General features: G+C 38.1%; 1 protein-coding gene across 45 annotated transcripts in view; it reads right to left on the bottom strand.

Moving 5' to 3' along the window:
* The window catches only part of ANK2 (ankyrin 2), a 706278-nt gene that overhangs the window by 88848 nt on the left and 603121 nt on the right, over window positions 1–14309 (bottom strand). For 40 of the 45 annotated variants that reach the window (XM_025384698.1, XM_025384687.1, XM_025384674.1 and 37 more), the window contains 5 exons: window positions 12275–12472; window positions 7401–7499; window positions 6618–6716; window positions 2630–2728; window positions 1607–1705 (listed from right to left, as the gene is read on the bottom strand). In XM_025384698.1, coding sequence (XP_025240483.1) covers window positions 1607–1705; window positions 2630–2728; window positions 6618–6716; window positions 7401–7499; window positions 12275–12472 — 594 coding nt within the window. Of the gene's footprint in view, window positions 1–1606; window positions 1706–1845; window positions 2307–2629; window positions 2729–6617; window positions 6717–7400; window positions 7500–12274; window positions 12473–14309 lie in introns of those variants that run through there. The other 5 variants (XM_025384709.1, XM_025384708.1, XM_025384711.1 and 2 more) reach the window with 1 other exon arrangement.

Raw genomic sequence — 14309 nt, 5'->3', positions numbered from 1 at the left:
GAATGGAAGCAAAGTAGGTACAAGATAACAAGAGATACAAGCTTGCCATCTAGTGATAACTTGGTAAAATAAACATACATTATTCCCAGAGCAGGGAAAAAGTAATAAAGTTGAGAGAAAACATGACTTCTAATGGCAGAACAGGTGTGCTTGGCCAATTTTGCCACTAGAGGCTTCATGTATTGTGATGTACACATTGTTTTAAAGATATCAGATGAAGTGGTATATATGTGTAGGCCCTTAATATGAAGATATTCCTGGTATAAGAAACCATAGAGTAAGAAAAAACTATTAAATATAGTGACCTACAAGTATGGTGCCAGGCAGTGACAAGACCTGTTTTTCTCTTATATAATTTATTAAAGCTACACTTTAAATCTTTAAAAATATTGTGGTGCACTGGCCAAAGGTTTTAAGATTCTGCCTCAGAAAACAAGCAGTGCTATTTTCTCCCATCTAAATTCAGTTTGTGTCTTGAAGCTCATTAATAAATCATAGGCCACTCTGCTTAAAACTGCACATTAAACCAACTATATTCCATCACTTCGATGTATGTCAACAGGAACGTACTGTCAGCCTGAAGAGCAAAATTCCTTTCTTTTTCCTCACATCTGTCAAAAAAAACAAGCATTTCAAACTCTATATGCATTTTTAGTTTGGAGCATTTACTAGAACCTCCTTCAGAATTATTTATTCATTTGTGGTCTTACTGTCTTTGAAGAGCTTCTCATGTCTTACTGTTCCTCTACTTTTCTACTTTATGAAGATAAATTAAAGAGCCATTCTTTAATTCATGCTTAAAGTAGAAAGTGAGTGAGTGAATAAATGCAAATGTAACAGCACTTCCACTTTCAGGTAGGAGCCCCCTCTCAAGAGGCCTCCTTTAAACTTTGCTCCCACTGAATGGTACAGGAGCATTAGGACTCAGTATTATCATGGTCTTTACTCTTCTAGAGTTTCTCTAGCAGAGGCCAGTAATAATCACTGATTTGTCATGAAGAGTCAGCAGTTGTATTCAAAACAGAGAAAATAAAAAATTTAAAAATATACGTTTTTACTATACAGGCACAATTTAGCTAGTAAGCACAAGGAATTCTCTTTTTGAATTAAAAAATAATAATCAGAAATAAGATGCAAAGTAAGGATGAACTGCTCTCACTGGGAGTTCATGTGATCCAGTCGTGAGCACAGTGTTGGGAGGAGCAGGGTCTTTCCAGAGGCTGGCCTGACCTCCTGGCTAAGATAAGAAGTTTGCAGTGGAGTGTGGTACCGCTTTGCCAGCGGTAGGTGTCATACACAACTAAAGGAAAAGGGCAGAGGAGCCAGAAAGTAAGAAACCAGTCACAGAAAAAGGAATTAAATATTATAAAACTATATTCACACATTTTATAGGGATAGATGCTGAGTAAAGGAAGCTGAAGCCCTGTGTTCCTTGTGTGAATTCATTTACTTCTGCATACTCCTATGTATGTGCTACAATACATTCAACAAAAAGAAGTTCAAAACTAAAAGCCCCAAACATCTTGTGAGTGAAAAAGTACTGTACGTGTATTTAGTTTGAAAACGAAGATAACAGGGCTGAAGCTAATCAGTCACTTATACTCACTGTGGTGGTGGTGGTGACCTCCTCGGTCACAACCTTCAGGGTGTCGACCACGGAGATGTAGCCCAGACGCTTAGCAATCGCCAAGGCAGTGTTGCCATTCTGAGGAGAGAGTGAAAGAAAGAGAGTGAGAAATAAGAGAGAGGACTGCGATGTGAGCCAATGAGCTCACCCGCTGCTCTGCATGAGCCAGCATTTCCTTCCAAAACAAGGCACAGCTTAGGAAAATCACTAGTTTTTACCATTACGTCTAAATCTGTCTTTGTAACTTCTTCAGACTATAGCCCAGGTCACCATGGTAACACAACAAGCTTGCATCTGCTTGCTCTTTTTAATAAGAAGCACTTGACGCTTTAACCCTAAGGTTGTCAAGTATCTTCTACAAATATTGTATTGTGCTTAAGAAAGTGCCTCACGACGCCTCCAAAACCTGTTAGCAAGTACCAGGTACACTCATCCCTCATCAGAGGCCAGGCCATCTGCTGCAGGTAAGATGTTACCGTAGGTAACACGGTAACATATTTAGCTACAGCTGTGCAGAAACTCACTGTGCAGCAAAATAACACAAGCAAGCAATTCAGGCTGCATCCAACCCAGGCCACTCGGGATCCCAGTTCGTTTAATTGCACCGCTTAGTTTACATTTCAATGGCTCCACAACCCAATGAGCTTTGTTTAAGCCAGCAGCTCCCTTACTGTGCTCCCTTAAGAAGGCGAGGGGGGTCAATTCGTGCTCACATCTGAGAACCAGCTGTAAGCAGAGCACGTTCCAGCAGCCCAAGCGGAGGGCCCCCCTCTCCAGAGAGAGCCAAAGAGTCAGGCTGACTGCTTTTCCTCCCAGGGCAAGCACTTCTGGGGAAGTCACACTGACTTCTGGAAAGTCTGCCCAAAAATCTGGGGCTTTCCAGAGTCCAGGGGGCTTATTTAAAGAGGAGGAATCTGACCTCACTCAGCTCAGACACGAAGCCACCAGGTCAAGAGAGGAAAAAGAAGAAAGCGTGGTGAGGGGCAGTGGCGTCTGCCTTACCGCGGTGGTGGCGTTGGGCTTGGCCCCATGCTGGAGCAGGACGTTGATGATGTGCGTGTGACCCTGCTGCGCGGCCTGGTGCAAAGGCGTGTAGCCGTTCTGTGGAGGACAGTGGCGGCGGGCCCAGCACCCGATTTGCAGAGGGAGAGGAAAATTAGGTTAGCCTTCATTGTGAATAGTCTTATTTACAACAAAACCATCACGGATGCTTTATTTGGAGCCCAAGATTATCAGCAGCCCATTTCTCAGCAGCAAACACTCCCTCACACCTTATGGTCTGCTAAGCAAAGAGAAGAGACCAGCTGATGAAACAAGCTTACCAGACTCCAAATGATAAGTATTAATACATTTTAACCAGTTAGCATTAAAAAGGAGGGCTCCCTTAAGAAGGTGAAGGGGGTGGGTGCAGTCGACTTCTGCTCACATCTAAGCTGGGAGGAGAGATTTAAAATAAGAAAGAGCATTATCCCTGTGATTTTTTCCCTGGGAAACAAGAGTAAAATTGTTTTTAACTGAAGGCTGCAGACGGTCATATAAACCACTGCTTGTTCATCATGACTCTCCCAATTATTAACCTTTGGCTTAGCTTTAGGGATTCTAAATCATTGAAAGTAAATCTAAATCTTACATTCCTTTCCAAGAACAGCTTTTCTCCCCATTTCAGACATGATGAAACTGAAAATAAGAAAGTTAAGTAATTTCCCCACAATCGGGCGAGGTTCAGATCCTGTGCAGAAGACCATGACAGCCAATGGCTACCAGACAATGGCTATTATTTATTAAAATCCACCTGCTTCACTTCTCATAAAATGTTATCTATATGTTTCAGACCCAATTGTCCTGGGCTCTAAGTTCTGAGTGGCGCTTTCATACTCTAAGCTTTTAAGTGTACATATCCCTTTCATCCAATGTCACTGCTGCCCTATAAGCAACATACATACTTGCTTGTCCTGTCTACTATGTATGTGGGTGCTACATGATTTCTTCTATAAATTCACTGTACTCTGTCTGCCCATAGGAACATGCCCATACGTATCAGGGTCTACCTCAGTGTCTCTAAGTGTGGCACATCCTCAGCTCTCTCATGTTGGAAGTCTTACATATCCTTATAAATCCCTACAATGGGACGACCCCAGGAAACCTGAAAATATAAATCAATTACAGGGACTCCAAGAAGCCTTTGGCTATTACAGGGACTCTGCTGTCAAATCAAATAATCCACAGACGTTTAAGGAGAATACACTAGGTGACACTTCTTTTCGTAAAAATTCTTCCTTTTCATTGTGTTTACATCCATTAAATCCACTGAATTTAGTTCATCTCTTTAGTATCAACCAAGTTAATTCATTCAACAGCATTTACTATTCACACACTATGTGCTAAATAACTTAGCATGTAAATTAATAAAATAATATATCACTATAATATATAAATAAATGTAAATCTCTATAAATATATGTAAATTAATAATGCCAAAGCAACATTCTTGCCCTCAATAGATCAGAGGACATTGTGGCCACAAAAATGTTCCCCAGCCCTGATTTAATCTAACCTTTACCTGAAATCTCCAGTGAGGATATTTGCCAGGGAAGTCTGGAGCAATTCAAGTGTTTACATAAACATTTGGTTGATTCTTAATCCACTGTCACAGGCCCATCTGGCCAGGAGCTCTAGACCCAGTGCTACCAATTATTTGCAGACCCTTAATCCTCTCTAAGCCCCAGTTTTCTCATCTGAAAAATGAAAATGGCCAAGATTTCAAGTTTGATGAAGGATCAGATAAGTTGCTCTTGAATATGTTTTCTTTTCTAGCTTTGAAAATTTTAGCAAACACTGTGGTGTGTGTTTTTTTTTCTTTCTTTTTTTTCCTCATCGAAGAGCTCTATAATCTTCAGTGTCTTTATTTTCATGTGCTGTTCTAAACCGTCTTCACAAATTAAATATATGATTAACCAGGTCTGGTTTGTCCCAAGCTGCTGTAACAGGGTTTCATTCTAATTTTAAGCAATGAATGTCTTATAAAACAAGTTCATTCTGCCAAATCTTTCATACCACATCATGAGAGTTTGCAGAGTAAAGTTAATATATATGTTTACATTTTTAAAGCAATGAATCCATTTTTAGTAACTACAGCTACACATAAGATATGAGGAAGAAAACCTAATTCCTTTCCCAAAAATGCCATTTTCATGTGAAAAAAAATCTGAAGAGTTTATTAAAAGACTGTCTTTTGAGGTTTGTATCTATTTCCCTGAAGATATGTGGTTCCAAATGTAACAGTGCAAGCAACTCAGTTCACTTAAAAAACAAAACAAAAAAAATGAAATGATAAAATGAGATTTTTCTTTCAATCAAATCTTCATTCAATGCAGGTCAAACTCCAGGGAGACCACTGATATTCTCTAGACAATATAGTGTTTGCCTTCTAAATATTATAACCATTTAAACAATGAAACATTTAAAAATATGATAAGCATTTTCAAGCCCTGCCAACATCTTGCTATACTGTTGCATTTGTTCATTTCAAGAGAATACTTGGATTCCAACAAAAATGTCTTTCCTGGAGTGCTTATATGCGAGCTGGCTCAGCAGAAAAGGCTTTAGGAGCTAATGCCTGAGAATTCATATTAGAGGTTTTAAATAAGTCTCAAAGTACAATTTCATGAGAACTTAAGAACTGGCCAGAAACTAGGCAGCAGCTATTCTTGCTAGAGTTAGGTTGTAGGTTTAAATCTTAAATGTTAATAGTATTATTTATAGTTTAAAAATCAGTTAATTTTAAATTAGCTATAAACATGCTTATGTATAGAAATGATTTTGTTTCTGCTTCTAATATAAAGACTGACTTATAAAACTTCTGTATATTTTTAATTTGTAGAATCTTGAATTGATGGCTTTGAAAAGTCCTGAATGTTCTCACATTAATTTACTTGAGCTCATTCAAATTGCTGCAATTAGAAATTTCTGGGTCAGGCTTGGTGGCTCACACTTGTAATCTCAGCACTTTGGTTGGCCAAGGTGGGAGAATTTCGCTTGAGCCCAGGAGTTCGACACCAGCCTAGGCAACATAGTGAAACCTCATCTCTACAAAAACTTTTAAAAATTAGCTGGGCATAGTGTCATGCACCTGTAGTCCTAGTCAGTACAGAGGCAAGAGAATCACTTGAGCCCAGGTTCTAGGCTGCAGTGAGCTCTGATCATGCCATTGCATTCCAGCCTGGGCAACAGAGTAAGACCCTGTCTCAAAACAAAAAGAAAAATAAATTTCTGATATATGAACTTAAATAAATGTGCAAATAAATATTTCTTTGGATCAAAGAACTTGGAGCTGCCAGTTATATTATGCATAATGGCCACAGTTATAGTATGAACTTCTCTTCACCTTGAACCAAATTGAGGGCACTGAAGTGAGGTGTCATGTTCCAAGCTTGCTTTGCTGAATAGGACCTTTTGAATGCCACTGGGGAAACTATTGGGATCAAGTCAGCTCTGCATTATCCTTGAGAACTTCCAGCCCAGGCCTTATACATTATTGCCTCACTGAGCATGTCCACGTGATGTTCTGAATGTGACAGAGTTCATTAAAAATGAAAGGCATGCAGTCTAGGCTGCCTGTCTGTATTTCTGCATGAGAGGATAAGAGGTCAGGGGAGGGGGGCCGAGGTCCTCAAACAATGTAAAGGAAATCTGCCAGAACATCAAGATGTTCTAGCAGGCATCTATTGTATCCCTCAGTAAGTTGTTAAATTGATGTCAGCTACTTTAACTTTATAATAGAAATAGTTCTGAAGCTAACCTGCATGACTGTCAAAGGTTATCAGAATGAAAATTCTCAAATAATTACAAAACCACATCACCTCTTCAAAATCACTTTAGAAGAACTAAAAAGGAAGAAAAAATACGCTTGTAGCTTTGGTAAACTAGTGAAGCATCCAGATGGCTGAACCTTTTTGCTTATAGTAATTGAAAATGACCACAAGTACTTTACCTTGGTTTTTGCGTTAACATTTGCTCCCTGCTTCAGAAGAAAGTTCACCATTTTCACATTTCCATAGTGACAGGCCACAATTAAAGGTGTGTAGCCAAGCTGTAAATAATAATAAAAAGTTAAAAATAGAAAAAGTAGAAACTTTACTACTCTAGTGGTTAACATCCCAGAGGAGAAGGACTGGGTAGAGTATCAGTTATTGTAGGATTCAATTTGACTAAAGATATTATTTAGCAGATTATACATGTACCCCTGACCACAAGGAACTTCATATCAGTGAGAGAGATCAGATGTGGATGACTTAATCAGCAAAGAACTAAGAGAGAGGCACAAATAATATCTGAAAACAGCAAACACAGAATGACTCTGATAGGAGATGCAGGAAATATATAGCTACAGCAGGGTTAAAGAATGGGTAAGAATTTTATGGCTTAGAGACGGAAAATCCATTTCCAGACCAAGGGCATGGAGACAAGACAAGGAGGAACACGGCAACTCCCCATGTGAACTAGCTAAAGCAGTAAGAGAGAGGGTAGACTTAAGGTTGCAAAAATTGGAGTCTTTCTTCAAAGGGTCCTGACCCCATGCTATCCACTGGACTTGATTCCAGCAAAAAATGGGGAGTCATCATAGATTTGTGCATAGGAGAGGGTTATGATTAGTTTACATTTCAGAACAGACTCTTGAGGAGGGAAGACCCTGGACATGCGGTGACCCGAATGGGGGCTACTGGGAATCATCCCATCCCGAACCCGTCACAATATTGAGAATGATTTGCTTTACCTTTGTATGTGCATCCTGATCAGCTCCATGCTTGGTGAGAATATCAGCAACATTCACTTTATCTTCCTGGGCTGCAAGGTGTAAGGATGTGAGTCCGCTCTACAGAAAGAATGGAACCAAAGGGATACATTTGAAGAAGAAAATGTATTGCATCATCTGTAATATTATGAAAATACATTGAAAATATTGAAAAAATCCTGGAAAACTCATAGCCTCTTCCCAGAAACTGTATCTTCTGATATTTAAGGTAAATTCTCTAAATTAATGACATTTCATCTAAGACATGTCCTCCAAGTCAATCAACACATAAGGCAAATTACATTTTCTATATTAGGTTCTTATATTATGATGTGAGACTTCAAACTAGCACAGCTAATAAGCTTTCAAATGATATTTATTCCAAATCCATCTGGATCTCCTGCTGTACCAACTTCTTTATTTAAATAACTGATCAACCAACTATTACACCTATAAGCATAATAATCATCTATAGTTTATCAACAAAATATTACATCATTGTAAAAAATGGACAGTTACAGGAAGTGAGTTCAGAAAAACTTTCTCTAGCACCCAAAGAGACTATACTTTTCAGGAGGTTCCGTTAAATGTTACCTTAAAGTAACCTCATTATTTACAGAGCACCACAAACTGCCCAGTTTTATGCAACATGTTTGGTATACATACATCAAGTAATTATTTTGTTTATTTGAATATCCAATTAAAGTACAGTTATGAATTAATAATAAAAAAGGAAGGCATGGAGAAAAGAGGGAGGAAAGTGGCTTATTCAGTCAATGCCACACTCGGGTAGCCTTACTACATCATTTACATGTTTAACAGGTGTTTTCTTGAGTATGTTTCATATGTCATGAAGTGTTCATATTCTAGGCACTTGAATACAGCAGTGAACAAAAGTTTCTGTCTCTATAGAGCTTACATTCTAGCCTACAGTATATTTATACTGTATATTTCTCTCCCCTCACTATTGTTCAAATGCCTACTATACTTATGCTCTTCCTGGACATCCTGCAGCTATAGACTGAGGTGGCTACCTGGACTCTGAGTCAGCACCTCTTCCCCACTTTACATCTGATAAAAATGGACCAGCCCTGTTGGCCACAACTTTTCAGGCCCACTCTCCTGCATTAGCACTGAGGCTGAGAAAGCTAAGCCATGTTCTTCAAAATTCATGATCTCCAGCCATGGTGCTACTTCTGGAAATCAAAAAGTACATTGACCTTATTTCAAAAATGTAAGTGAAACCTACAGAGAGAAAACCATTCTACAACTTGAGAGGAGGCTTTTTCCTTGTGGGCCTGGGGCTTTTTAATCCTGAGAGCTCTGGGTGAGCTCAACTTTGAGTTTCATAAAACACAGGGTGAGATAGAAGGTGTATCATTTTCTATTAAAATTTTCATCTCTTCTAAACAAATATTATTTAGTCCTAATGTATAAAAAATCTGAATATTAGGATAAAACAAGAATCTTATCTTAATTTTCTCCTTACTAAAATAACAAACATAAGAATATTTCTCTTTACAGAGATAGTCTGTTTAAAAATGTTATTGAAGTGATCATTACATGCAGTGATCATCAAATCTCAAAGACATTTTTGATGACTTTTTAAATATGTGTGCTTCTTTCTACTCTATTTGCAGAATGGATTTTCTGCCATGCAAGATTACAAATTAACAACCAGCATGAAAATCTCTGCAGTTTATTGTGGTAAACTTGCATAGCCAAATCAAAGGATGTAAACTGCAGTGAATATAGGTTTTTGTCCACAGTTGCTGCCTCATAACTCCCATAGCCCTTAGTATAGTCTTTTGTTATAACGTTGTGCGTTTTAGGCCTCAGGGGCAGGCCTCAGGAAAGAAAATATCTCCCACCTTCCCCAGTCTCCTTTCGCTTTCCCCAAGGCTAGGCTCTAATCTTCTCCGCAGCATTCATGGGTCATAAGACCCTCCTGAGAGAGAGAGAGAGTCCCACCCTATACCCTGGGGGAATGAATGCTGACATCATGAAGCTTCCATAAAATCCCAGAGGACAGGGTTCAGGGAGCTTCTGGATAGCTGAACACGGGGAGCTTCCTTGTGCAGGGTGGTGCTCCCGGGAAGGGCATGGGAGCTGTGTACCTTCCCTCATACCTTTCCCTATGTGTCTCTTCATCTTCATCCTTTGTAATAGCCTTTATAAGAAACTGTAAGCACTGTAAATGTGTTTCTGTGAGCTCTGTGAGCCACTCCAGTGAGTTAATGGAACTCAAAGGGAGTGTCCTGGGAACCCCAACTTGAAGCCAGTCGGTCAGAAGTTCAGAGGCCCAGACTTGTGATTAGTGTCAGTGCAGAGGGCAGTCTTGGGGACTGAGCCCTCAACTGAAGGGATCTAACACTCTCTCCAGATAGACAGTGCTGGAACTGAATTGGAGGACACCCAGCTGGTGTGTGCTGCTCAGTATGTGGGGAAAACCTCTACACATTTGGTCCCAGAAGCCTTCTGTGTTGATGATTGTTGTGCAGTAGTGTGAGAATAGAGGAAAAACACTGTTTGAAAGGTTTCTGGGAAAAAAAAAAAAAACTTTTCTAATAAATCAAGAAAATAGGAAGTGTTGAAGCAGTTCTTTTCAAAAAAAAGTAATTTATTTCCTAAGACACACTGGTGGACTCAACAACTGATCTTTTTTGGTTTTATTTTATGATAGATGGTGATTGGATAATGATATCATTTCTATATTATAGTTCTTCACGTGAAAATATGAAATTATAGTTCTTCATGTGAAATAATCATTTGGAGAATATGAAATTATTGATATCAGTTGGCCTTAAAAAGAAAAGAATATATGTTTCCTTCAAAAGCAATGGGAAAGTTTTTTATCAGTTTTGCTTCTCCTCTGAGATATTTTTATAGTTGCTTTATCTTATAATTCTAACCAAAAGGCAAGGTTATATGTTTTATATGTAAATTTTATATATTGTATTATTATTCAGATATATCTGCACAAACTTACTAAAGTTTTACTTTAGTGATAAATATACTATGTGTTTAGGACACCACTCAAATGTACTACTGAAATCATTGTTATAAAGATAACAAAATTACTTTGTGATTCAAAATTGAATGTTTTTCTTCATTGCTGAGTGTGCAACTCAAAAATACTCATTAAATATTTGTTAACTGCTAAAACTCTCTCAAAGAAAGTAATGTATTTAGAAGAATACCATAAAGGAAGACATAGTGAACTGATTTCAGATATGTACCTGACATTTTTATACATTAAAAATAACACCATCAGAAACACTGTAAGATCCATTTCATGAACTATCTGAATTTTAATCCTACGCAAAATACTGCTGAATTGTTTATGGATTTCTTTGGCTTATTTTCAAATGAAGATTTATTTGTTATTAATAGAGTAAACATATGCCCCCTTCATACACTAATATTAAATAAAATATTCTATGCTTCAAGATCAGATTTTTCTCCAACAGGGTAAATGACCACCTGAATGACATGACGTCAATAGTCACAAGTGTAGATTGTAATGATTGTCCATCTAATACACTGAATTTCACTATAAGGCTTTATCGTGTTCATTCTTGTAAAAATGCAACTATCCTTTGGAAGACTAACCCTATAATTTGCTCTCATCATACTTTAAAAAAGGATTTATGGGGACTTTTTATAAAGGCCAGAGAAGTAAGTAAGGGCAGGGGATGTACAGGAACACTTCCAAGTGACAAAGAAATAGACTAGGACTGCAGAAATATTCAAGGCAACCTGCCTGTTTCATAGCTCTTCCTAAAGGATGCATGCTACATAACCTATTTACGAATGTCGTTAAAACCAACTTATCACTGATACTTTAAAAGTAGCAATTAACAGTGAAATGTAGAAAACACAGAGTATTTGTATATTTATGGAAAGAGCTAAGAAACTTAATTTTCACTAAGCCCATATAACGTATTACAAAAAGCATCAAGACACCAAATGACAAACTAACTTAATAAACACAGTTTCCAATTCTGTGTTTCTCAGCAGCTGGCTATAGCAGAGTATATTTATATAAGTGTAAGATAGAAAGTTAGACAGATCTATAGATCTTTATGTAGATGGATGGATAGATGTATCAAAAGACATATACTTGTAAAAAAAAGTATATTTTTATATGTGAATTTTTTCCCTTGTATCTTTGACTGCCATTCTATTATAATTAATGTGGAGGTCTACAGAGGCCAGTCCATGGAGAAAGGCTAAAATGACTGATGTGCTTTATTAAAAAAACAAAAAAGATTTTCTCACCACCACTACCAAACCTCTCAAGCTAGGTTTACATTGACTCAAAAAATCTGTATTTTATTGTGTTTCCTCTCTACTATCCAGAGGTGCCTCAGATGCCCAGCAAGACTAAAGAATGCCCTGGGTGGTGGACATGGGCCTTCCAGCTTAGAGGCAGTTGTTTAAGCTACAACCCCAGATGGAACCATTCTTCCTCTATATATATATATCTGAAATTTAGAATGAGGAGCAGCAGACACTGGAGCAATTATAGTGATGTTAACATTGGGAGCTACAGGGTAGCCTCTTTAGACACACACAGAGATGCAAGGAAAGCGGGGCTATAAAGATGAATAGAACTGACTTGCATAGAAAAGTCAAGAAGCCAAAATGTTGCCATACAGAGAGTCTCTCTCCCTTGCTTCCTTATGGTTTTCTAATCTCTCGTAAGGCTTGACTCCCTTCCTGTCCTTGGGGTCTGTAAGATATCCCGGTTTCTTTTTAATATATTGCTCCTTTTTGTTCCAAACTATCTGTGATTGATTACTGTTTACATGCGTCCAAAACACTCTTGATTGAAGCAAGAAATGACAGAATACCTTGGTTGACATGTGGATATTGGCTCCCTTATCCAGAAGCAAGGTAACCATATCTGTGTGCCCCTCCTGTGAGGCCAGATGGAGTGGAGTTACTCCTTGCTTTGTCACAATGTTTGTCTCTGCTCCATAGTTCAGCAGTGTGGAAGCTATCTGCATTTGATTCTTCTTGGCAGCAATATGTAAAGGAGTATAGCCATTCTAAAAAAGACAAAAATAAAACACATGCATATAGGGTAAGATTAACAATTGCTCTAATATGTATCTCTAAAGGAAATAAAAATCTCAATCAACAGAAGACTTAAAAGTGAGTTTACAGTTAATCCAAACTCTTAGTCATCCCATTTCCATTCAACAATAACCAAATCTCTACAATAAAAGTCACAAGGTATCCCATTCTACTGTAAGACAGATACAGACATCAAAGCTCCAAAGCTGAAAACTCTCTCCTTATAATATTGCTTCTCTCCTGAAGAGCAACATAGAATAAGCCAGGTTCCTCTTCTACATGACCATCCTTTAAATATCTGGGGATGATTTTCATATCCACCTTTAGTGTTCTGTTTTCCAGGCTAATTTTCTCCATTTCTTCAACCATTCCTGATGGAAGTGCCATTTCTAGATCTCTCCCTATAAGGATGTTCTGTTCTGAGCTGATTCTAGTTTGTCAATATTGCTCTTAAATTGTATGTGCTATCTGGAACCAAGGCTACACTTCACATATGTTTATAACATAAAGAATCAAATGGAATTATTTCTATTATCTTATTATAATACTCCAACTAATACGCTTCTGTTTGGATTGTACTTTAAACTGGTTCAACAAATATTACTGAGTGCCTAGCATATGCCAAGCAGTGTGCTAGGTGTGGGAATGCAATGGTGAACATGACATGATCCCTGTCTTTAATGGGTTCAATTCTAATTTAAAATATATTCAACAACAAAATTAGCTTATATTAGTTTTGTGGTCCATTCAAATCCTAGATCTCCCCTTCTTCATAACTTGCTGCTTCAAAAGTAGAAATATGAGGCGACTCATTTCGGGTGGGAGTTTGTGGAGAGGGTCAGGATAACTATACTCTGCTTACAAGAACAAAACTCTAAACCCCATACTTAATTAAAAGAAAAAAAAATGTGGAGCAACTGTAAGTCTGCAATATATATTGTCTCATTTCCTTTTCTTTATCAAATCTGGTAGAATTTTCCATTTGAAATGTGTGATAGAAATTAACAACAGTGGCTTTGCCATTAACTGTAGCTTTTCCCCTCAGCGACATGCTGAAGGGAAAGACAGCATAATGATCAAGTGCTTCTTGTGAGATTACCATGAGATGATTTATTTATTTATTTGTTGAGACAAGGTATGGCTCCATCACCTAGACTGGAGTGCAGTGGTGCCATCTCAGTGACTGCAACCTCCACCTCCTGGGCTCGTGATCCTCCCACCTCAGCCTCCTAAGTACCGAGGACTCCAGGCACACACCACTGTGACTGGCTAATTTTGTTCGTATTTTTGGTGGAGATGGGGTTTCACCATGTTGCCCAGGCTCATCTCAAACTCATGAGCTCAAGCAATCTGCCCACCTTGGCCCCCTAAAGTGCTGGGATTACAGGCTTGAGCCTGTAATCAAACATGAGAGGTATTTTTATGTCATACTATTTCCTTAAAGCTAACTGCAAAGTGTACCAAAAAATAAAAAAGTGTTTTGAGAATTTAAATGTCTTTATGAGCCATCATCAAATCTTGATTCTCACACAACCCTACATTATCTACTCTGTCCCCATTTCTCTAAGCAAGAATAAGTCTCTTTCATTTTTGACAAATAATGTTTCTCCTGAAGCAACTGAAGGAAATTCAGCTTAGAAGCCTTTTCAGGGTTTGATGAGAGGTCCCGGATGCTTCAAAATATTGTATTTGTGTCCATAGACTCTATTGAAAAAAAGGACACATAGATTTTTGTGGACCAAGTAAGTTTAGTCAACTTCTTTTTGCTACAATGTGTTTCTTTAGTCTCAATTACCCACCACCCCCCCC

Source organism: Theropithecus gelada, chromosome 5 (assembly GCF_003255815.1).
Source record: "Theropithecus gelada isolate Dixy chromosome 5, Tgel_1.0, whole genome shotgun sequence".
Lineage (NCBI taxonomy): Eukaryota > Metazoa > Chordata > Mammalia > Primates > Cercopithecidae > Theropithecus > Theropithecus gelada.
Note: the sequence above shows the minus strand (reverse complement) of the source record. Positions and strands in the feature narration are given on the sequence as shown.